The sequence below is a fragment of the Phodopus roborovskii genome, unplaced genomic scaffold, assembly GCF_943737965.1.
Source record: "Phodopus roborovskii unplaced genomic scaffold, PHOROB, whole genome shotgun sequence".
Lineage (NCBI taxonomy): Eukaryota > Metazoa > Chordata > Mammalia > Rodentia > Cricetidae > Phodopus > Phodopus roborovskii.
Window position 1 is genome coordinate 38,526,270 of NW_026126418.1, and position 26,267 is coordinate 38,552,536.

Genomic DNA, 26,267 nt, shown 5'->3' on the forward strand with positions numbered 1-26,267 from the left:
GCAGTAGTCACTGAGATCCCTCCTGACTCTATCTTCTGTCTCTTTTCCCAATTCTCACTCCCCCTTTCAGTCATGTTCAAGCAAGTCATCTGGTCTTGACATCAAGTGTCTAAGATAAAATAAATGAAAACACAATAGTACCAAATGCTGATGGGACTGTGAAAAAACATGTGAATTTCATATATTTCAACTGGAAATGTGGAATAAACTAGTTACTTTCTACAGTCTTGTATCACTTAACAAACAAAATTCCCCATCCAATGAAATTGTAGGTTCTGTATTATTAATTTCCTTTCTTGTGGTCATGGCCAAATGTACCTGTCAAGAAGCAACTTAAGGGAGGGAGAAATCATTCTGGCTTATAGTAAATTCAATAGGGCATACAGTACATCATGGCAGGAAAGGCATGTCAGCAGAAGTGTGAGGCAGCTGGCCATATCACGTCTGTTCTGTGGTCAGGAAGCAGAGAGACAGGAGTTGGACTAAAACTCCAAGGACTAGGGCTGGAGAGATGGCTCAGCAGCTAAGAGCCCTGGTAGTGCTTGGAAAATCAGTACTGCATGGTCAATGCTGCCAAGTTCTGCTGTCAGCTCAAAGTGTAGCCTGGCTCCTACAGAGTATAGTTGTAGTGGCATCTGCATGCCTTTGAAGCTGAAACACTTTCCTAAGAAGATCTTTTCAACCTGCTCAAAGGTATTGATATCAGTGTTTGTGTTCAGGCATCCCTATTGGCTTGTCCTTGGGGTTCTGACAGTATGCCCTCAGCTGCAGCCACTAAGAGCACCACCTGTGCATATGCACTATGTTCCCTTTTAAAAGGGATCTGCCCACCTACCATCCTCCTCTCTCTTTCTCTCCCTCTCTCTGTCTATCTGTCCTCCCTCCCTCCTCTCTCTGTATCTTTCTGCTCTTGTCTCTCCTGCTACTGCTGTCTCCAGAGGCTGGTCTTCTCCCTTCCCTTTCCCATTTTTATGATTCCCCCCCCCAAAAAAGAAAACCCTCTGCTGGAATCCTGTGGCATGGCATCTTTCTCTCATGTGCTGATTTTCTTAAATTACACCAATCAGAAGTTCAAGTTCTCGCCTTTCAAATGAACGTGCGGTTTTGCAACTTGGCAGGATCTTACAATGAAGGCAAGACTCGGGTGTTGCTCATATTATCCCAGTGCAGGGAAGTGTCTGTCTTTAATGCCACTTACTTAACAATTATAGCTACTGAACCATACCTACATCTTTGAACACACCCATGATGCTTTTCTCACGCACTGAACACTTTCATCTTTCTGGTCCCATTTGCTCTTTGTTCTGGTAAGACACAGATAAGAGAAGTGAGGAGGCACCATGACACACCCTAATCACTATGCCGTCCTGAAATTGTCTCTGCCAAAAAACTTCATTCCTTAGTTTTGTATGTAGTCTCATTTGCAGTCTCACTCAGAATATAGGCGGCCAGTTTGTTCCAGTTCCCAACAGATGCCCTTTCCCCTCTGTAGTCTCATGTGGCAGGCCTCTACTGTCTGCCTTTCTCTCAGTATTCTGATCTTACTATTTCCGGAATGCCCATTAAATTCTACTTTCAGCCAGGTGGTGCTACACACCTTTGATCTCAGCATTTGGGAGGCAGAGGCAGGCCAATCTCTGTGGGTTCAAGGCCAGCCTGGTCTACAGAGTGACTTCCAGGACATTTAGGAGTGTTACACAGAGAAACCCTCTTGAATAACAAAACAAACAAAAAGTTCTACTTACAGCATTTTAGGCCTTTCTAAGCCCAAAGTTTCACATCTCTCCCAGAACCACTTTCTAAGGTCTAAGAATACCTAATCACATTTACCACTATACGGTCCCCACTCCCTTTCATGGATTTTGTGTAATGGTTACTTGTCGCTGTACCAAATATCTAAGAAGAAGCAATTAAGGAATGGATGGCTTATCTGGGTTTACCATTCATGAAAGGATATAGTTCATTATGGTGGAGAAAGCATAGTGGCTGGAACTTTGTCAGCAGTCAGGAAATAGAAAGCAGACAGGAAGTGGAGCCAGGTTGAAGAACCTTAATGCCAGCCCCTAGCAATCTACTTTCTCTAGCACAGCGCCACCTCCTAAACTTTCCACAACTTTCACAAGAGTTGCCCCACATCAGATTTTCAAACAGACAGCCTGTACAAAGTGCTTCATTTTCAAACCATACTGAGTTCTCATAAAAAGTAAAACAAGCAAAACACTTCATAAACTGATGTGGATAGCAACATCATTTAAAGCTCCCAAAATGATCCAAGGGTTCTTCAGGATGGAAGAGTGTAGACAAACTGAGGCAAGTTTATAGACTGTGACTTATCAATAGTAAGTGACAAACGTGACACATACAACAGCATTAATGAGTCTCTGAACATCAAGCTAATGATGGAGACAAAAGCAAAAGACTGCAGTCTTTGTTCTGTGACTGATAACCACATGCGGGAAAGGGGAGAACCACAACTTCCTAGGTTGAATTAGTTGCGTGGGATGGAGATGGGAAGAAGTTGTCAAGGGGCAGCTCAAAATAATTTTGAGATGGATGCAACTATCCTTTGTCTTGATTGTACCGAAGGCAGATGGACATGAAATTATCACACCAAATAGAATGGTATACCAAGAGAAAATTTTACTGGTTTTAAATTTTAAAACAAAGGCCAGATTCTTACTCCTTTGCATTCTTACAGAGCTTAACATTTTTGCTAGACAATTGAGATATGAATGGCTGCAACCTGTATGCATTTATTGAATATTCAATGCATTTTAAAATAAATGCCTGGGACTGTAAGCCTGGCTAAAAACCCAGGTATGGGAAGGAAGGTAGTAGATCCACATGGGGAGCATATTTCTTTTTCTTTCTTCCTTCCTTTCTTCCTTCCTTCCTTCCTTCCTTCCTTCCTCCCTTTCTTTCTTTCTTTTTTCTTATTTTATATATTGATCCCAGTTCCCTCTCCCTCCCTCCATCCCTCCCATCCCTCTCCTATCCCCCCCACACTCCACCGGGAGGGTGATGCCTTCCGGGAGGGGTCAACAAAATCTGTCAAGTCATTTGGAATAGGGACTAGACTGTCCCTCCTGCCTCTAGATTAAGGGAATATCCCTCCATGGGGAATGTAGGGAACATATTTCTGATAGTTAACTAAGTTAACATAGCAGCAAACTACCTTGTAAACACATCTGCTTATACCCATAGACAAAAATGGCTCCCAGCCTTCGACAGAGAAGCATGCCCCTTCTTACAATGAGAAGTAGTGAATACAGAGCTTTATGGATGCCTGTAAGTGAGGGGTGTGGGTCATGCCCCAACCAACTCTCCAAGGTTCAAGGAATATTGCTGAAGAGGAAGCTGGTAGTATGTATGACCTGAAAGATAAGATGAAGGGCTATGAACCCCATACCCTAGATTTGCTATAGTTATTAACTCCCATCAACTGTAGCTACCTGCACTGGGCCAATGCAATACTAACCCTCTTAACAGTCAACCAAGAAAGGGGAGGAACTCATATAGACAACTCTTTACCTCTGAACTGTTCTACCAAAAGATTCTGAGAGGGGAATCACTAACTCTGATGAGCCCATTAGCCTTCAGTGGATAGTTATATCCATTGAAATCACACATATGCTCCTATTTAGTCCTGGGGGGATCACAAAACAGAACAACAGATATGAACTCTTGGTAGAGATGGAGGGCGGGTAGTCAGGACTTTGTAGTAGTGAGATGGAAAGCGAGAGCAGTCAGTGTCCAAAAAATTGCTTATGTCACATGTAGTGAGATATTCACTTTGCACCTGTGGCACAGACCACGCCCATTTGGGGTGGAGACAGGGGTGGAAGTAACCCCTGGGGAACTAAGTCTGAGGAGGGGGCTTGGAGAGCTCTCTTGCTTGCAGCACAGGGGCAGGAGAACATCTGGAGGCATCCTTGGGACCAGAAACCTGCTGGTGTTCATCTGTCTATGTTGTAAATTATTTCTCCCTGAATAAACATCTATTTGTCCTGTTTGTTTCTCCTGATCCTTATTAAACATCAATAGTCACAGTGTGAAATAATAATTGTCTTTAAAATATTTAGAATTTACTTTGATGCTGTTATATATGCCTTATCTAGGTTTTTCTCAAGACCTTAAGGAATGAATTTAAAACCTTCCTCTCAATAAGTCATAGTCATTAGCTCCTCCCTCTATCTTTATCAAATACTAATTCATTATGAATCTTTGGATTCAGTAACAATTTTAAAACCCCTTTTCAATGACATGATTATTTTTCTGTTGCATTTTGTGATTATGTCTTTATAAACAGGAGAGAATGACATTGAAAGGCTATTTTGGGATTGTAGTGGACTTCATTGCTCAGGTGATACACTGGGCATTAATATTCTGTAGATATATATAGCCAATGTAATTCTGTAGCTTTACTAACATGATTGGAGGACAAAAAGGGAATGGCTGTGGAACAATTTCCCAGAGTCCTGACCATTCAACACAGGAGTAAATATTGAGTATTTTGGTGAGCATTTTTTAAAAAAATTATTAATTTATTTTTTACATTCCAATCTTAGTTCTCCCTTCCTCCTCACCTTCTGCTCCCTGCAACTTTCTCCAACCCCACCTCCCATCTTCTCTTTGGAGAGGGTAAGGCCTCCCCTAGGAAGTCTACTAAGTCTGTTCCATCATCTCATTGAGGCAGGACCAAAGTCACCTCTCTACTCTCCACACCCTGTGTCTAGGCTGAGGAAATTACCTCTCCATATAGAATGAGCTCCACTAAGTCATTTGCACATTAGAGTTAAATCTTGGACCTACTGCCAGTGGCCTCATATATTGTCCCAGCCACACCATTGTCACATATATTAAGGGAGTCTAGTTTGGTCTTATGCAGGTTCCCCATATGTCAGAGCATAGCCAGTGACCTCTCACTAGCTCAGGCCAGCTGATTCTGTGCATTTCCCCATTATGGTCTTGACTTCTTTGTTCATATTATCCCTCCTCCCTCACTTTGATTGTTCTCCAGGAGCTCTGTCCAATGGTTAGTTGTGGATTTCTGCATCTGCGTCCATTTCTGGAAGAGGGTTCTTGCTCCTCTAGGATTGTGGATTGTAGGCTGGGTATCTTTTGCTTTGTGCGTGGTATGGTGGGCGTGATTTTTAAACCTATTAGTGTTTATTGTTTTCAGGTAGCCAAGTAGACACACTTATTTTTACCTGTAACTATCTACTGGTATTTGGGTTTGCGATTCATAAGTTCACAATGGAAGGCCTACAAATAGGAAACTAGGAAACAGACCTTTACAAAAAGATCCCTAGGAAGTAAGAAAAACAAAGGAAGGGAGCAAGAACAGCCTAGAGAATGGAAGTAAATAAAGTTAACACTGCCAAATACCCTTGAGAGAGCTGGACAAGATAAAGGCTGTAGGTCATGTATGCCTTTAGAGAGAGCATGCTCTGTTAAATGGGGTTAGAAATCAGATGGCCCAGTGTGGAGGACTGAGAGACTCTCGGAGACAAGGGAAATGAATGGAGACTGCTGCTTCAGAGTGCAATGCATTCGGAAGGAGAGAGATTGAATGTGGAGGCAGTGAGGGAGGAAGCGATCAGTATTGTTTTTGTTTGGTTTTTGGATAGAAGTCTACAGAGTCTAGTAGGCAGAAGATAAAGAGGCATCAGTGAAGTCAAGGCTGAAGGTAAAGGACAAACGGAGATAATGGATGGCAAAAGGTCTTAGCCTGGGAAAAAGGATAGAATCAGACGCAGGCTTTGCCTGAATAGCGGAAGAACTGATCCTGCTTTGAGACTGGAGGAAAATAAGAATGTTTATAGAGAAGAAATTGCAAGGACTCACAAGTCATTTCTGCACAGTGACCTCAATTTTCTTGTTAGAATAGTAGGTGCATTGAGTGAAGGAGGGAGACTCTGTGACTGGAGCGGGTGACAATTCTACAAGTGTCAGACCACAGTCAGCAGGGAGGGATTACTGAATGCTATCTATCTGGAGATTGAAAAGCAGACTCAGCTCAGTCCTAAATGCTTCTGTGGTACCTTTAAGGGTAGAGAGGAGTGGAGGTAGTGTGGGCTCAAGGTCACATGTTCTGTCTGGGAAAACAAGCTGGAGAGCAATGCAGAACAAGCAGCCAGTGCACATGCAAAAAATCCCCTTCTGACTGGGAAAGAATATGGAAAGTTCAAAGGCACTGGGATTTTCACTAAGTATAAAAAATGGGGAGGAAGATAAAAGCATCCCCTGACTTCTTTATCTTATTTTTCCACACCCTTTTTATATTCAGGCTTACCATCTTATAAAACACATTATAAATATAAAATTAGGAAGAAGCCAACAGAGAAGTTTAAAAATGCAAGTGGTCAAACAGCAGTACTGTTCACTTAAACAAGTGAAACATTGTAACTGAGTATGATATCTTAGTGGTGAAAGGCTTTCTGTTTGATGTAGACAGAAGTCTTTGAGGGCCTAGATTTTCAAATTTGATTAGTGATTTTCAGATGTGGATTATTTTGATTAAGTGAGACAATGGGCAATGTTCAAAGACATTGTAGAGTTGGGTACTCATGGCATGTGTTAGGCATCCCACAATGCATAGAATCTCATCACCAATGTTAACAATGCTGAGGTTGAGTACTGTATATTAGGTCAAATCTTTATCAGAATTACAGAAGAAGAAGGCCAGAAACCATCTGGATAATTGCAGAGGACAGATGCTAGCAGAGAAGGAAACGAGAGCCCAGAGCAGGACCACAACAGGTAAGTAGGACCACACCAGGTGAGCAGAACCACACCAGGTGATGCCAAGCTTAGCTGTGTGCATGCAGGGCAGATTTGTGAAAGGCAGGGAGAATCTACAGGAAGCTAGATTCATACTACATGTTTGAGAATGATTCCTGGGATAGCAAATTTGTAAGAACAAAATTTGGGAAGATGAAATCAAAGGAATTGAGAACACATTTACTTTGGCAAAGTCACACCTTAGGTACCCTCAAATAAAAGTTTTCATATGTGAATGTGAGAAAGGTCAATACAGGTTTGAAATAATCTGTGACCCAACAGATTGACATTGCACCAGAAATCTCCTGTTTCTTTGTAAGTTACTAACAGTCCTCTGCCTTGTACATTGTCATCCCCCCCCCCCATAATTTTGGTTTTCTAAAACAAATACAGGTTGCCTATGTGGCCAGCTCTGGGAGCTGGCCATTAATCTTCATTACATCATGGAATAAACACTACCTTGCTACAGTTTAATTCAGATAGCTACTAAACAAACACGGCACTCACTCTATGATCCTTTTACTCTTACAATGCAGAAATTTCGTTTTGTTTTTTGAGACAGGGTTTGTCTGTATTGCTTTGGAGCCTGTCCTGGAACTAGCTCTGTAGACCAGGCTGGAACTCACAGAGATCCGTGTGCCTCTACCTCCCAAGTGCTGAGACAAAAAGTGTATGCCACCAACGCCCAGCAAAGGAATCTTAATCTTCTCAGCTGATATGATGGCTAGATATGTGTCTTTTAGAAGATGTAGGAATTGTTATACTAAGCTGTCTTTCTGGTGAAATTAAGGAGGATACTTATGTGATACACAGCTACAAATTCATCTCAATAGGTAATAATTTGGGAACTGTCCCACAATTGTTCCATGTGAATGAAAGTGGCATCTCATCTATGTCTTGTGTAACTCGTGCTGTGCTAAGTCACTGGGGCTTCCTAAAGAATCAATCCCACATGGAAGTTTACTCCATATTTTCCTTTAATTTCTCTCCATGGCAGTCACACAACCAAACCTAACACACAACTACGTCACTTAATCACCTGTATTATCTACCACTGGCATGGGATTTCTGGATGGCAAGCACACTGATGTATTTTGTTCATTGCTCTTTCTCCACTTCGAGGCACAAACTTGGCACACACTGAACAGTGACAGTTGTTGCATAACTAAATGGAACTACTTTTCTAATGACAGAACAAGGTGTGGGGCATTTTCATTGACTCCTTTGTGTTTTGCTTTGTTTTTTTACCAAGACAGGTTCTCTCTGTATTGCTCTGGCTGGCCTGGAACTTGTGATGAGGACCAGGTTGGCTTCTAACTTAGAGAGATCCACCTACAGCTTCCTTCTGAAGTGCTATCTAAAGGCTCAAAGTCTGTATCACCACACCTGGCTTCCCTTCATCTTTGCCAAGTCTAAAGTTTTCAATTATTTGATTGCTTTAATTTACAAACAAACAAACACAAAACTTCCTTGAAAAAGTTCCAGGTCCTGCTACCCACTCAGCTATGATCTGCATGAGATCCCTTAGGAGCTCATAGCATCCCACCCCCACCTTGTTAGCCTTTTTCAGTCACCAGGAAATAAGTCTCTAGTGAGGGTAATGAAATTCATGCAAATAAGGCAAAAAGGCGAGTTGGGGGTGGGGACTCCCTTTGTTATTTTCATAGGTGTTTACATAGCTATTTTCCACAACATTCAATTTGCAATTGTGACTAGAGAACCTGCCCTGCCTGACATTCTCTATGTTCTTATATATGCTACTATATATAAGCTAAGGAGCTACTGCCATACTGCAAAACAACCCACTGGGTGTGAGCTCACATAGACCAAACAAGGTTTTTAGGGTACAAACTCTTGGTTTTCTAGGCTAATACATGGCATGATGTCAAAACATGAATAATCCCCACATAATTTCCACATGGCTTTAGAATTCATTACATGCCCTTCTACAATCTAGCTTTTATTTTTAAATTATGTATTGAATTAATAATAAAATTTGCTCTGGATAACATATTCATTGGACAGCTGTTGGCAACAAGACCATATCTTACTCATTTCCAAATAACCCAAGCATAAATCCACTGGTTTATATATGGTGAATCCTAAATAAGTAAATCAACCCTTAGATGAATAAGAAAAGCCAGACTGAAGACAAGCCTGACCAAATCAAAATAAAAGTCCATCAACTATTTTTATTTAAAATTATGATCTATGACAATTGGGCTCACGATATCAGTGAGGAAGAAATCATCCACTACTTAAAAGGATCCCATGATGTGACGTTTAGTCCATGCTACAGTCATAACTTCTAAGTACATATTTCATGTCATTATTATAACAAGGTATTTAACAACAGCTTAACTTGTTTTTCTTTATAGGATTTTTTTGATCATTCAAAGGAATCATCATTTTATAGCTGGCAAAATTTCTTCACAAAAGTAATTCTTAAACTTTTAAGAAAGTCAGATAATGAATTCACACACACACACACATCTGTGTGCACATATGTATGTATATGTACATATATATACATATATATATATGTACATATACATACGAGTGTATACATAATTCTTTGAGAATATCATATAACGCAGCTTGATCACATTTGTCACCAACTCATCTCCATGATTCCTCCCATATGTGCCCACTCTCTATCTCTTCTCTAATGCTCCCCCTCATCCTCCCTTCCCCCCTTTTTTATTTTTAGAATAGACCCTCTCCCAGCAGATGCCATGGTTTCCTCACTCTTAAAATCTTTCTACCTTCTCTCTTTTGAAGTTCTCTGAACCTGACGTATAGGGTTGTGAAACTAGCTCTCCCTACATAACCCTGACTGGCCTGCATGACTGGACTCCTAGAGAGACACTGGTCTCTGCCTCCCAAGTCCTGTGATTGAAGGCATGCACCAGCATGCCTTGCTGTTAATGTAATAAGAAATAAAATGTATTCATATGCCTAGCATTCATTTTCCTGAGAATGGTGCTACCTTCTAAAAATGAGAGAAATTATTACTTTTTTAAATCACCCCTCATGGAACTAAATACTAAAATTCTGTTATAGATAAGCTTTCAAAGACCGCAAAGATACATTGCTAAAAACATCATGTACATTAAGTAAGAACAGTTTGCTTTCCCAATTACAAATTAGCAGTCATAACCAGGGACAATGACACAGTTCCATTCAACGCTTGAAGGCATTACAATAGTAATGTAGACACCTCACCTTGCGGCCTCATGAACTGCAGGATCTTCTGAAGAGTCTATATTTCCAAAAATACTTTCTCAGTCTGTTGATATCTTCTTATTCTTTTTCTTAAAAAAGAAAGAAAGAAACCATGTCTCAATGTTACATAAGATTCTGTTTTCAACAAGTAAAACTGATTGCAAGCCCTTTGGTGGATTCTACTGCCTCACCTCCCAGAAGCAGAAGCAGCAGCAACAACAGCATCACTAGCTAAACTCACCTTTCTTCCTACCCCAGTAGCTAAAGAGAGGACTGCAACCACAGAAAGCAAATGTCTTTGAGTTACCAGTATAACTTTTAAACTACAACCTCGAACTTCTAATGGTTCCCCAGTAGTGTGCTTGCTAAGCTATACTTGATTTATGTGATACAAATAAATAGTTCCATTGAATATCTCCCTGTTTCCTCCTACCTGCTTATGCTTGGTCTATGTTACCACCTCTAGAAAAACTAAGAAAGACACCACAAATCACATGGTGTTTGTATTGTTAAACTTTAGTCATGTCATACAGAGAAACTTCTCTCTGCTACCTAAGAACAATGTCTCCTCTGAAATCTCTGACTCTATATCCTCTCACTGTTAGGTCTTTACTGCTTCAATTATACCCTTTCTTTCTTTTCTTTCTTTCTTTCTTTCTTTCTTTCTTTCTTTCTTTCTTTTTTCTTCCTTCTTCACATCATTGCTAACATCTTTTTATCCTCCATTTTTCTTACTCATTAACACCCACATGTAAATATGCTATGAGACCTCCCATCCTCAAGACACACATTTTTCTCTTACAAGATCTCTCCATCTTGCTGTCGCCACATTTCTCCATTACATTTACAAGAAAACTTCTAAAGGAAGGGCATTTCTTAGCAAAAGCTGAACTCATTCAAACAAAGGTTCTTCTCCCCTGCTCCACGAAGACTTCACAGGTCAGCAGTGAAGTTGAGCACTACCAAAGCACCCAGGACGCCTCAGCGCTTTACACCCAAAGTGCCCAGGGAAATGTGACTGGGGTGGTTACTGCCCATTCCCGAACTCATTTCATCACTCGATTGCAAAGCGAGGCTTCGTTCTCCTGGCTTCAGTTGTACCTCATTTACTGTCTTTTTTTCAACCTCTTTGCTTGATTATTTTCCCTGTTAGCAGATTCGGGTATGAGTTCTTTTCTAAATCAATCCTAAGAAATCATATCCACCACCATGTCTTTAAATAGTGCCATTTATAAATAAATCTAAGAAAATTCAGAGTTCTAGAACAGACTTCTACCACGACCTTGAGAGTAGCAGGTACTTTACACTCTATTTCATAGTTTTACCTGCATAGCCAACAGCCTTCTCATATTTGAAATGTCCACAAATGCAATGAAAAGAAAGGAAAGAAGGAACGAAGACACACACAACAGTTTACCTCCTCTAGACTTCCTGTTTTTCCCATTTAAGGGTAGATTGTCGCTATTTAAATTTATACGTTTTATTTTTATTTGTGGTGGTGGTGGTGGTGGTGGTGGTGGTGGTGTGTGTGTGTGTGTGTGTGTGTGTGTGCTACATGTGTACAGGTGCCTACAGAAGACAGGAAAAGGTGAACGAGCCCTTAGATGTCAGTTCCTCAGGGGGAACCAGAAGCATTCTTAAAAAAAAAAAAAGTATTTTTGAAATTATAACACAATGACATCGTTTCCCTTTTCCTTGTCTTCTTCCTAAACCCTTCCCTATACTGCACCTTGCTCTCTCTTTCACATTCATGGCTTTTCTTTTCTTTTTAACTACTGTTTTTTTATATATACATACATATTCCTAAATACATAAATAGAGCCTGTTCAGTCTGTATAGTGTCATTTGTATTTATGTTTTCAGGAAGGACTAGTTAGTATTGCATAACCAGTTGGTGGACCATGAGCAACATGACCCCCCTCTCCTGCCAGCCACAACACCCCATTCAGACCAATAATTAGTCATATTAAAAACCAAGTATCTTATTTTCTAAGGATGAAGACAGTAGAATTCCAAGGTGTTCATATAATACAGAAAGAAAGGAACATTCATAAATACATTACTAGCCAGGCTGAGGCTATACCTTACTGATAGGTCATCTGCCTATTGTGCTTGAAGACCATGGTTTAAGCCCTCACAATAAGAAAAAAAATGAAGAAACAAAACAACTCAACAACTACCAGGAAGATGGATTGGTGGCCAAAGTTAGAACAATGTAAGCAATGATTAAATAACAATACTATACACTCATAACCCAAGGAATAAATGATTGTGCAATTAAACAAATGACTTAAACATGCCAAAGAAGGAAAACATTCTTACAAAGATCTCCAAGTGACACATAGAGAAACAAGGCTCCATCCCCACTCCTGACATGAAGGTGAACTGGATTCACTGAATTAAATAAAGTGAGGCTGTGGAATAGCCAGAGATGAAGGCTAATAAGGCACAACATCTAACTCGGTGTATTATCTCAGTTGGTCCTTGATCACAAAAAGAATATTCATAGATAAACTAATAATAAGGTGGGAGTTATTTAATGGTATTGTCTTGGTGATATTTTCTTAGTTTTGACAAGTGTGTCAAGGTTGTGTGGGAAATTAACTGGAGGAAGCTGGGCAAGACATTCTCTGTGCTTTGTTCGCAAAGTCCCCATGAATCTAAAGTTATTTTAAAATGAGAAAGGTTGGCTGAGCATTGGTGGCACACGCCTTTAATCCCAACACTTGGGAGGCAGAGGCAGGGGGATCTCTGTGAGTTCAAGGCCAGCCTGGTCTACAGAGCTAATTCCAGGACAGGCTTCAAAGCAATACAGAGAAACCAGGTCTCAAAAAAACTAATAATAATAATAATAATAATAATAGCAATAAAGGTTATTTTATGGATAAGAATACAGCTCAGTAGTAGAGTGCTTGTTTATCCTGTGTGAGGTATTGGGTTCAGTTCTTAAAAGCTCATCATGGTGGTGCATGCTGGTAATCCAGAACATGGGAGGAAGAGGCAGGTGGATGTCTGCCAGCCTGTTCAACAGGGTGAATTTTTGAACAGCCAGAGCTACACCAAGAAACCTTGTCTCAAAAACAAAACAAAAACAGAAAGGAAGGAAGGAAGGAAGGGACTAGAAGGGAAGAAATGGAAGGGCATGAGCATGAATATAGTTAAAACACGTGCAATACTTGAACAAAAATGTCTTATGAAGTGATCACTACATACATACAATATAAGCCAATTAAAAAGAAAAAACTATTTAGTTTGTGTCATCTAAACTGTCCCAACCCTAAGCATCAAGAGCTTTGTTGGGCTGGCTCTTGTGTACTTTTATTACACTTAATACACTTATTTAATAACATATACAAAGCCCTGCAAATTGAAAGCAAAGATAAAGCCTAAATAAAGCCTATTATTATTTTTTTTTTTAAGATTTATTTATTGTGTATACAACATTCTGCCTGCATTTTTCCACTGCAGGCCAGAAGAGGGCACCAGATCTCATTATAGATGGTTGTGAGCCACCATGTGGTTGCTGGGATTTGAACTCAGGACATCAGTGCTCTTAACCTCTACGCCATCTCTCCAGCCCTACAGCCCATTATTTTTAAAAAGTTTAGAATCATGTCAGCTCTGCCATTTCTCCTTTAGTCCCTGTCTCCTCATGGCTACACGGCCCCACCTGGACTTCTTGCTGCTTCTCTTGCCTGTTCCTAGAAGTACCAGCCTCCTGCCTATCATCTTCTGCGTTCTGTTCTTTTCCTCTTGAAGTATTCTCCTGCCCCAGGTATTGATGGCCCACTCCCTGACTCCATCAGGCCTTTACCAATGTCCTCCTTGGACAAGGATCCCATTACTATCTTAATTGTAATACTCTGTCTTCATATGTTCTCACTCCACCTTCTTTGTCTACATCACAAACTTGTGATGTTATTTTATTTGCTTGCTTATGGTCTACCTTGACTGCTAATACAAATATTATTTATTATTATTGTCCATTATTATTAACACACAGAGATTACCTTATTGAATAAATAAAACTGTTGCCAGGAATCATAGGAAATGCTGTACTTGTACCCCCAAAGTGTGAAAGTGTGTATTTTGCCTCATTTTGAGAAGAGTATAATTTGTCTGTGTGCATTGTGCTAATTGCTTCCACTTGGTACATCTATCCAACAAAGTTGAAGCAGGAATATATATAAGAAAACTTTTAAAATACTATGTATTGGGGCATATTCATAGTAGGATAAAAACTACAATGAAGGGAAAACTCCCACAGGGGGATAGTTATCAAAATTTTACATGTCTGTGTGTTGCAATGTTTATAACCATTTTAAAAAGTAAAATAAAACTATGATAAATAACATTGGGAAATTCCATGTGCTATCAAGTGAGAAAACTAGTTTTCAGAATAATATATATGATTCATGTTTTTACAAAATGCTATCACCGGAATATGTATATTTAGATTAAAGCATGAAAGGCTATAAAGCAGACTGTGGAAGAGTTACTTACAGGGGGAAGAGAGAAAAATTGGATTAGAAAAGAAAAAACAGAAGCAATTTCTGTGATATGAAGATAAAGAAAAACATGTGTCAGTATGAAAGCACTCAAGTTTAAAGCTCCCAACTACTTATAAGCACACTTACAAGTAAACCAGAACACAGTGTGCACAATATTTTAGTCTCTTTTGAAAAACATTTTGGATTTTTAAAGTTGATATTAGGGTTTCTTAAAGCCACCAAAATAAATAAATAAATAAATAAAAGAATAAAAAATGGAGAATTGCTAAAATTGACCAGGCTCCCAGGAAATGCCTAAGTACTTACTTAGTCTTAGGAAAACATCTAAATTGAACACTATGTTAGTATGCTTTCATGCTCAACCACAGAGAACAGAAATAAAACTTAAGAAAGAATAAGCACTGTCCACTGGCATGAATGAAAATCATAGCTCTTTAGTCTTTGCTGGCTGAACTTATAATTAATTCAGCACCCTCAAGTACTATGGGATGTTTGTACACTGTGTGAAGATGTATTGCTGTGATTGGTGTACTAAAAAGCTGCATGGCCAGAAAAATAGGCGGGACTTCTATGCATAGACAGAAACTGGGGATGAATCTAGGTGCACACAGGAGACACAGAGAAAGCAGGATGGTGGGTGGTCAGTGGCAGAACGTAGACTAAGAGAAACAAGTTTAAATTATAAAGAAGCCTAAGCTATAGGCCCAGCTTTCATAATTAATAAGAAGTCTCCATGATATTATTTGAGAGCTGGCAGTACAGATAAAGACCTGCTACACTCAGGTGCCTGACTTAATAGTTATGATGGACGTTTTCTGTACTGCAAACCTGTCTAGAGGGTATGAATACCCAAATAAGGTCTTAACTGATGGTTACGGCAACCTTGACAACTTTTATTCTCTTTGAAGATGAGGACTAAAGGCTGGAGGGATGTCTCAGCAGTTAGGAATGTGTACTGCTTTTGCAGAGAATCTGAGTTCAGTTCCCAGCACCAATATCCAGCAATTCACAACTACCTAGAACTATAGCTCCAGGGGATTCTGATGCCCTCTTCTGCCTTCTACAGGCATTGCACTAATTGAACATGACCACACATAGATAAACAGAACTAAAAATAAGGACACCAAGGAAACAAGGTTTTCTAAATACTGTCGGACTGATGCACATACTAACTCAAGAGACTGTGGCATCATGCACAGGGCCTACACAGGTATAAGCCAGATGGGGTCCCTGTGCTAAGAAGGGAAGTGGACACAATCCCCATCCTTAACCCAGGAACTATCTCCAATTGATAAAGGAAAAACTGGTTTTCTCCAATGGGGTCTCACTGGGTATAAAACCACTCTTAAGGGCAGGCCCCATGTCAAGGAGTAGATGAGGAACACAAAATGAAATCAGTGGAATTTTCTGGAGGTTCTTTGTGCCCTAATGATTTGCAGGCATTTTTTTTAAATTGTATTTTATTTTTCCTTACTGGTCATTTGCATATATATTATGGTTTCCAGTTTTGCATTTTTATGGGATTTCTGCATGTACCAACATGTATGGCTTGATGTCTATATCTATTTCTTGTGCTTTTCTGTGACTATTTTTCTTCTATTTGTTTGCTTTGTCTTTTTTTGGTTTGATTAATCTTATTTTATATTGTTTTACTTTACTCTAATTTTTAGATGCCAGTTTGTGAGTTTGTTTGTTTTTGTTTGTTTTCTGGTGGGTTTGGATAGGAAAGGAGAATCCGTGAGGAGTTGGGAGAGAGGAAAATATAGTCAAAATGCGTGGAAACATTTTAAGTACAAATTTTAGCATGAATTCTAATCAGTATTAAGATAAAATACACAGCCAGGTGATAGTGGTTCACACCTCTAATCCCAGCACTCAGGAGGCAGGAACAGGCAGATCTCCATGAGTTCAAGGTTAACCTGATGTACTGAGCGAGTTCCAGGACAGCCTCCAAAGCTACAGAGAAACCCTGTCTCAAAAAACAAAAATAAACACATGAACAAATAAGTAAAAAACAAACAAACAAACAACCCAGAGTTGGATATAGGGGTTAAGGCTGAGTGATTAGAGAAGCAAAACAGGCAACCATTAGTTCTTCCCTTTACTGAATCCTCAGACCAAAGGGGCATTCCTGTCTCTAGGGACCCTCAGGCTGCATCTCTCTCCTGCCTCCTCCCCCTTTATATTCCTCTTGTCTCCACCTTCCTAGTGCTGAGATTAAAGGTGTGTGCCACCCACTGCCTGGCCTCAATGGCTAACTAATGTGGCTAGCTCTGCACTCTGATCCTCAGGCAAGTTTTATTTGTTAGATTATAAACAAAATAGCACCACAAAAATAATAGAAAGGAAAATAGTTTTTTTTTTTAAATATAAAGTCAGATGTGGTGGCACATGCCATTAATACCAGCACTAACAGAAGCAGGAGGATCTCTGTGAATTGGAGTCTCAGTCTTGTGTACAGAGTGAGTTCCAAGACAGCCAGAGCTACATAGTAAGACAGACTTTCTGGTGAGAATAGGTTGTCACCTTCTCTGTAGAAATAAAATGTAAGAATTATGTCAGATATCCCTTTGTAGAATATTTTATTTATAATTAGATCAAAAGGAATTGCTATCATGGTGGTCATGTTTTTCTTGATCATACTGAGTGAATCAGTGAAGGACGCAGAGCCTATGCCAGGGTCCTCTCTCAGGTTCAGTTCAGAAGACAGAGCCTAAGAAGTAACATAACAGAAAGAAGTTTGATGGAGTTGAGATGCCAAGCAAACAGGGAAAACTAAGAAACTCACAGGTTAGCAACAGAGGGAAGAGGTCATCATCCATCAGGCAGGGGCATAAAGGAGAATGGGATCATGTTGGTTGCCTGGTACTGCTGGGTAGGAAACAGACCTGTGCAGAAGTTGCTCTCTGGGGCTAGAGCCATTGTGATCATTCCTTTCTCGCTATCTCCGATGTCCCACAAGTGACTCTTATTTGCTGAACCTAGTAGGCATGGCTAACCAGTAAACTGGTAGACACAGCAGAAAAATGTAATTTACAGAGAAAGCAAAATTTAGCTATGAACACAAAGGAGGTGCATTGCTGTCACATTATAATAATTCTCAAGACCGAAATAACTGGGGCCAGGGGTGGAAGAACTCGGTGCTAAACAAGAACTCACAGCTGCTATGACTGCAGGGCCAAGGCCTGCATAGGATCAAGCCAGCCCAAAGTACCAGCATGGATTGGGATGGGGTGGGAGTCAGACAAGACTCATGGAGTCCCACACTGCTAAAGAACTGTTGGCAACTGAAGGCTGTTGGGGGATGGAGGGCTCTTTCAGTTCAGGAACAAGGCCCCTGAGAGGCTGTCTGCTTTAAAGATAGTTGGTACAGCTGGAAGGGAAAATCTGGTGTTAGGAGGAGCTAGAAGGAAGGGAACTGGAGGTGAATTTGATCAAAATATATTATGTATGTATGTATGTATGTATGCATGTATAAATTATCAAACAGTAGGAAAAAGGAGCTTGGTGCTTGGTGGTTGTATATGTACATGTGTGGGCTGAATATTCCACAGCTCAGCTAAGAAGTCCACAGTCCCACATGCCATTGAAGGAAACCCAGTTCCCTATACAGAAGACATCCATGCTACAACGGAGAAGGAAGTCCCAACCCCAAGTCCATGTTTGCCTGATGGATTCTTACCTCTGCCATTCTCTATTATATGCACTAAGACACCTCTTTTAAAGTGATATTGCACGGGGCCACTGTCACTTTCAGTGTAAAGTCAATATAACTCTGACAATTAGCTCTGAATAAAGATGTGTGGGAACAAACATCAGAATAAATGAAGCTAATGGACTTAGTTATATATTGCCAACAAGAGAAAGCAAGTTAACACGGTTATGTGGGCAGGTTGTCACTGACCATAATACTTTCTCTTTCATCTTAAATGGTTATTTAAGTTAAAGGGAGTGGAGGGAGGGAGGAAGGAGGAAAAGAGGGAGGGAGGGAGGGAGGGAACAGAATCTAGAGAGGTCATTTATTCCTGTCTATTACACAGGAAATGCACTTGTATTCTCTGACTTGTGTGTCCTAATCAGACTTCAAAAAGGATACACATACACACTGGATGGAGACATCAGAAGACAAAATGATCTCAACTACAAGGAAGTGTGTCTAAGTCTAAAGCTAATATGCAGCTACAGATCGAAAAATGTTCAACAGAGCAGGGCTGTGCTGTCTGTCCCCCACGCCCTACCTCCAGGACAAATGAAGAGAGTATGGGAAACAAAGTGAAGAGATGATTTGTCACCTAACCCACTTGCAAAAGCATGTAAGGGGACCAAATGAGCCCTACATCCCCCTACCCACCCAAACAAAAGTCCAGCAATGCTGAACTTTCTTTCCACCACAGCTGCTTAGTAAAGGTCACAGGGAAAAATGTGAGTACATTTTTCTTAATAGAATAGAAATTCTTGGAAATGGGTAGCCATTTTTGTTAATTTTGAGTGAGTTAGTTTTTGTTTATTCTGTTTGAAGAATGAACTCCCCACCTTCAGATCTTTCAACACATTTTGTTGTTTACTGTTGTGCTCTCGCCATGCTGTAGTGTCTTAACTTTCTCTCTGGCATATGCTGTAGAAGCTAAAAGCTGCATTTTTCAGAATGAGTCTCTGCACCCATATACACGCACACAAAATATGCTTTAAATGCACACACGTTACTATAACAATTTATAATTTTTTTTTTTTTTGGTTTTTCAAGACAGGGTTTGGATTCTGTCCTGGAACTAGCTCTGTAGATCAGACTGGCCTTGAACTCATAGAGATCCGCCTGCCTCTGCCTCCTGAGTACTGGGATTAAAAGCATATACCACTAACACCCAACTCAAATTGTATTTATGTGAGATTAAAATATTACTTTAGATTAAAAGAATAAAAGATAATAACATCTTTATGTTGAAAAAATATTCCAGTCCATCATATTAACAGGTCAGATGATCAGATGTACTCATAAGGAATTTGATGAGGTTAAAACCCTGAGTGAAAAGATACATCTTTAATATAGAACAAAGCGATCTGTGGCCAAATTGAAGGGTGTTCCAAAATCACCTTAACTAAAAAATAAATAAAATAAACAAACAAAAGCTAGACCTTTCTTCATATTAAATTTAACATATTAAAAAATCTGCCTCAAAGTGAAAAACAAAACAATTTTAAATCTTCAAAACACCATAAATAAACGTGAAATTTTACTCCATATAAAATAAGTTATATATACACAGTATTAATTTTTTGGCATGGAAAGATAAAAATTAATCTTCCACAAACATACATATGTACACACATGTCTCATATTCCAAGTCAGTTTGGGCAAGGTACCAGGTAATAAGCACTTATATGTCTAAAGCGCGTATATAAATATATATATATATATATATATATATGTGTGTGTGTGTGTGTGTGTGTGTGTGTGTGTGTGTGTGTGTGTGTGTGTATTGGTCAAGTTTTGTATCAATCGTTAAAGGGTTTCCATGTGATTTAAATATGAACATGTCATAACATCAATTATAAGTGATGCATTCTAGGAAGAGGTTACAGGGGTAGGAAATATGTCTTAGTGATAATGAACATTTGCTGCTTTTACACAGGACCTGGGGTTGATTCTAAGCATCCATCTGTAACTCCATTTCTAGAAGATCCAGCCCCCTCTTCTGGCCTCCACAGGCACCAGCTATGCAGTACACGTAGGCAAAACACTCAACACACACACACACACACAAAATGAATAAATCATTTAAAAAAGAAGTTACAATACATGAACACAGATTTCTTGTTGGGAAAAAATTGTATGCTAGAGAAGATAAGATTGGTAGATAGATACACAGACAGATGATATAAATCACTCATAATTCCAACACCCTTGAAAATTCTCAGAAAACACATTTACTTTTCTTCATATTGCAAATACAAAATTCACACACACATACACACACACCAATGGAAACATAATTAACCATATGTGTTTAGCAATGTGAATATATTTTATACCAATTGATATATTTACCCCCACCGGTCTTGTCACCCACATAGCAATCAGTTTTATCACTTTCCCAGAAATTATCTAACCAATTGCAAGATATCTAGGTTGTATACAATTTTTTAGATATCTAGGTTGTATACAATTTTTGTCACAAAAATATTTCAAAAATAATCCATAAAGCTATCATTATTTTCACATCTCTATTTTTAAGTAAATCAATGTGAAATTTGGTAAGTATTCCTGAAATATATATCTGAAAATGTAAATAATCTGAACTCTCTACTACTCTGCAAGCCAAAATAAGAGTTGCCATAGAAACAGCAAATGGCAGAAAATCAAACCTGACACAGGATCAAAGAAAGAAGAAAAGAAAGAAAAAAAAATTAATGGACCAGTTTATGTGTTGAAATGGGGACTAAATTCACTGAACACATGACCCATATTTAAACTTTACTTTTGCTATTTCGTCCAAACCAAGAATCTCAAAATTGAGTTAATGCCAAATTCTGATATCAAACCTTACAATACATATGCCTTTTAAAATGTAGAAACTGAAGACACTAAATTTCAAATGAAATGTACGTATTGCTCTATTTAAGAGTAACTTCACAAAGATGATTTAAAAGAATATACCTATCTGTACCTCATGGTATTTCTAGCAACATGATGGCCTAACCATGGAAGAAAACATGCACATCCTTGCACTTGCGTGTGTGTGACAAGGAATAGGACCCACAACAAATGAACCTGACCAAGAAACCACCTTGGCTTTGCTCCAACCAACAGGACTCGAAGCTCAAGTACCCAGTGTGTTAGCATCCTGCCTAATTTTCTTCCCATGGAGCTTTGAGAATTGCTTGCAGTTAGTGTCTACTGCATTGTTATTGTTATTTGCTTTGGGTTTGTCTTTTTTTTTTTTTTTTTTTTTTTTGCGTGTGTGGTTTCTGTTTTGAGGAGTATTTTTGGTAATGTTAATATTTGGTGATACTCATTAAATCCTCCTCCATAAAAGTAATTTCAAGTGGCAGTTAACAGTTGACTATTTAATAAACTTTCATTCAAATTCTTAGAATTGCCAGCTATATAGATGGATCTTTGTTAGTACTTCATTATTATATTTGCAACAAAAACCAAAGTCAAATGCAACTGAGATTGTCTCCATTTTAGCTCACTTGAAACACTTTCCTATTAAGAATTAAATATCATTAAAAAGAAATGAAAGGCAGGGTGGTGGTGGTGCATGCCCCCATCAAGCACTCAGGAGGCAGAAGAAGGTGGATTTCTGTGAGTTCGGAGCCAGTCTGGTCTACAAAATAAGTTTCACTGTTACACAGAGTAACCCTGTCTCAAAAAAAAAAAAAAAAAAAAAAAAAAGGGAAATGAATGACTTTGAATGACTTTACATGTTTTTGCATATTGGCCTTTGGTTTAGCTTTTGCTATGTTTGTAATGATTGCTCTTTCTTTGTTACTTTCACTGGGAAATTTAAAAAAAAAAAAGGAATGTACTTGCTAAAACTAAAGCATTACATAATATATCCTATGCAGAAATTGCCCCAAATGACTTTTTACTTGTCTAAGCACTTCTTCTCCGTATTCACATCACACAGATGTACCACCCTGGAGCTGTCAAAAGCATCAAAAAGCCAGATCGATGCCATGAATTGTAAAGTCTTTAGAGGATGCCTAGGACTTTTGCCTCAGGCACTGATGCCACCAGCAGTGCCACTGTCATCATGAGCAGCAGTCAGTGTACAGCCAGCCAGCGAGTCTCCCAATTTCAAACCAAACCCAGAAGATTGCGACTCCAGGAAGATGGGTATTAGAAATTTAATCACCTCACTTTATTTGGATCCATTTACAAGCCACAGTATTTTTGAGCAATCAGCCAGTCAGTGCTTGTGGCCACTCTTAGATGATCCCAGAGTAAGGATATTGAGGTTAAGTAGAAAGAAAAAATGGGGGAGCTGTGGGGACACAGAATGGAAAAGAGCCCTTCACCCGGGAATCCAGGGGGACCTCTGGCCAGTAGAGAAACCAATGACTGAAACCTCTCTCCATTTCAGGTGTACACCTGTAATCTGCTAGGATTCTCATCAGAAACCCCACTTAAAGGAAAGGAACATATACCGAAGCCATTGTGTAATCCTCCATCTTCTAGTCTTATATAGATTATATATAGATTATAATTCCATCCAAGACATCTCCCAGCTTCCCTATTATCTCACTTATTAAAGAGAAAGGAAAGAGGAAAGTAGTTTCTTAGCTACTTTTTGATGTGTAACTCTAGACAGACACTTGGGTGTCTTTCTCTTAAACCTCTACTGAAAGTCTGCATTAAAATTATCTTTAATAAAACTCCTGCTTACAACCAGCTATTACTGAAATTATTTTATGCTCCAGAGATACAAATTTAAGTTTGGCTTCAATAGATGTCTCTAAAGCATTAAGGGAACTCCTGAGGCTACTAAGAGTGACAGCATGCTGCCCCTGTCCCCTCACCAGTGATAGACATGACACTCTATTGAGATGTTTATAAAATGTAAACGTTCTAAGATTTATTTGTAAATAGATTATTCTGTCAGACAAAAACATTTCGATCACTAATGTGAAGATGGTACCATTAATATTTAATAACTACTCTAATTCTTCTCTGAATGAAATACAGTTCCAAAATCAATCCACCGATAAACATCCTGAGTAAATAATAGATGCAGGAAGTGGGGGCTCTTTTATTATACATCTTAGATCTCATGTTAATAAAGCCTTATCCTTCAACTCAGGTGAGAGGCAGTACCATCCTCGACGCGGGACTACCCTGTGATTCTTTTTTTCCCTTGCAGCTAACAGAATTAACACCATAGCATTGTTATTCTAGATGCACTGTTGCAGACACATCAAATTTTATTGGAAGTTTGGTCCCACTATGCTTTTGCGTTCAATGCTGAATTTCATTGGCTTGTCAAGGTTTAAAGCAAACAAATGTAAAAGCAAATTTTGTGCATAGGCTGCACAAGAATGTAATTACTCCCTTAGTGGCAAGTTGAGACCGAGCTCAACTGAAATCAGAGGACAGTGAGCTTCTGAAGGTCTGAATTGTGACAGGAGTAATACTGGGCTCTGGAGTTGGAAAGACAGATGGATATCATCTGTTTCCAGGGAGTCCAACATGCCCAGTTCCCATCTGGGACAAAACTGAAATGTATGAAGATTGTTATCTACAGAGGCAGTTATATAACTCTAGATTTGCTGGTTGCTGTTTAAGATTCTCTCTGCACACTTCAGCTCACCCACTTTTTACGGCAATGTTTCCATCATTATCACAAGTAACATCATGTCACAAACCAATTCCTTTCAAGTAAATGTAAAACATGTTTGCTCTGAGATATTTCCATCAATGTCAGTGACATGCGAGGAAAACCTGCCCTGTCGCTTCCTAGCAGAAAAGGGACACAGACTGTCATTTCACACTCAGCTTGAATTCTCAGCCTACCACTTTTTGACTCACTTGCTTTTGCCAAAAGACAGATTCATTCTACATCTAAGAGAAGTTGGCACATATGAAGCAGTCGTGTCACTGACTTGATGACTTGGTTCGCTATACTTAGCAGTCAGTCATGTAAGTAAACCATGGAACTGCAGGGTTAGGTGGGAAGGCAGAGTCTGTGGGTAGACACCTAAGTACTCTACCACAGCTTACATTTTTATTCTTGTCAAAACCTCTCTATGGTCTTGGCCTCCACAGCTGTAGAATGAGAATCAGCATAGCTGTTCTCAAGGGCACTGCTAATGTTCTTGAAGTAAAAGGATGAGATTCGGCAATACTGTTGTCTTTTGTGTTATCCTGCACCAAGGATTAGGCCATCTTAAAGAAGGGGATGTGGGGTTGTGGGTTTTCTTCTCTTCTCCCAGCTTCACAAACAAATTAATAAGGTTTTACTTTTGAGACTACATTGAGAATAGCCTGGACTGACAGAAATGTCCTCAGAATATCATATTTTCATTAAATCTTCCTCCTCCTGGTAGAGCCCCATTCACAGGTCTCTTTTGCAAGTTACCAAATGAAAACATCAACATTCACCTACAAAGGAGACTCAGCACATATTCCCCTCCAACACTGAAAAAGTCACCAAGACAGGCTCATCACCTGCCCTTGTGATGGAAAAAATAAAACAAAGCAAAAACCATCACTACTCCAAAAGAAAAGGTTTACAACTTAAGACTTCTCTGATGACAACAGGTTTGAGTCTCCTCTATAGGCCGCAGTGATAGAGGGGTAATGGACTAGTTATCGTACATCAAAATATTTTTTAAGGAAACTCCTGCCTGCTACTTTTATTCTTCCAGGAAATTGTTCAACTGTTCAGATCAGCTGCTGGACCTGCACTTTCTCTAACATTCCATAAAATGCCAGAACATCACTTTCATCCGGAATGCTTCATGAACCACATCTGTAGGACCCGATGGTGCTTAAATGAGCATTACAGATACTCTGTGCGCTCACAAGTCGCAGAAATCAATTGACGTCTTGCATAGAGAAGTCTTCAGATTGATTTTTCCAGGCAAGAACCAATTTGTGACTTTAGGAGATGCACAGATACCAAGGATGTTGAAAAAATATTGGAGCTTAAGAAAAAAGAAAATCACAGAGGTGTGGAACTTGATCCTCTGTACTATCAGATTAGGTACTTCTGCGGGGAAACAGCCTCTTAGACGATGGAGCTTTGCAGGAGTGGCTAAAGGGAAAAATGATTGAGAAATGCTAGATAGGTTCTCTAGTGTGCCCAGCTCAAAAAGGAGATCCTCCAAGTACAGAGAGGGGGTACCGTTGGAGCATTCCCCACAGTCTTGTGTTTGATTTGAACTATTGCTGTTTTAAGGATGTGTGCCTTCAGTAAACTCATTCTTTTTTAAGGAAAAATTACATTAATTCTTTGGAATTCCATGCAATGGATTTTGAGTCATTCTTACAGCACTTGAGAAGTTTGAATTGTGGCAAGGAGTGTGACTGAGTGAGAGAGCACTGAGATCAAACTCCAGTACTACACAAAAAGAAAAAGAAAAGAAAGGAAGAAAGAAAAGAAAAAACAGAACTATCTGAATGGATCTGTTTGTTCAGCAAAGAAATTTAAACATTGTCAAATGTTCTATGCCATTCTAGGCATAGAGGGTCATAGCAAGACACAAAGCCAGTGTCCTGGCCTTTCTCAAGGGTACAGCATTTTAGAAGATGGTTATAAAAACACAGGAAACAGACCTCAAAGCATGTTCTCCTAAAATACTTGGTCTGGACACAAATTAATTTTGTGTCACTGAACAATCTTACTTGGATACTGTGGCTGCCTTCTCCTTTCCCAAGGAATTGTGAATCTTCTACTGACTTTTTATACTTGTTTCAAAGTTCATTTAACAAAGTTCTACTTTAATCATGAGATAAATAATACAAAGCCTAAAACTTCTTACAAAATCTGACCTATTTTGAATTCTAAATTCTTCTAGTAATAATGAAATATGCCCAGGTACCACATAAAATCTTAAATCTTGAGCAAGAAGTAAAAGGTACAAAAAATGAAATTTTAGGGTTCATACAAAGATTTCTACAAATGTCTGTAAGACTTTTGAGGCTATCTCAGTGAGTTTCAAATTCTCTAAATACAAATAGGAAAGATAGGAAACTCTACATGGAAATAACATTGTATTACTTTGTTTGAATAATTTTTGCCTTTA

General features: G+C 39.2%; 1 protein-coding gene across 1 annotated transcript in view; it reads right to left on the bottom strand.

The window, feature by feature from the left end:
* The window catches only part of Csrnp3 (cysteine and serine rich nuclear protein 3), a 149,073-nt gene extending 139,042 nt beyond the window's left edge, over nt 1-10,031 (bottom strand). Inside the window, exon 1 of the mRNA XM_051184557.1 lies at nt 10,009-10,031. Coding sequence (XP_051040514.1) covers nt 10,009-10,021 — 13 coding nt within the window. The 5' untranslated portion in view covers nt 10,022-10,031. The remainder of the gene's footprint in view (nt 1-10,008) is intronic.
* Between the last annotated feature and the right edge of the window lie 16,236 nt (nt 10,032-26,267).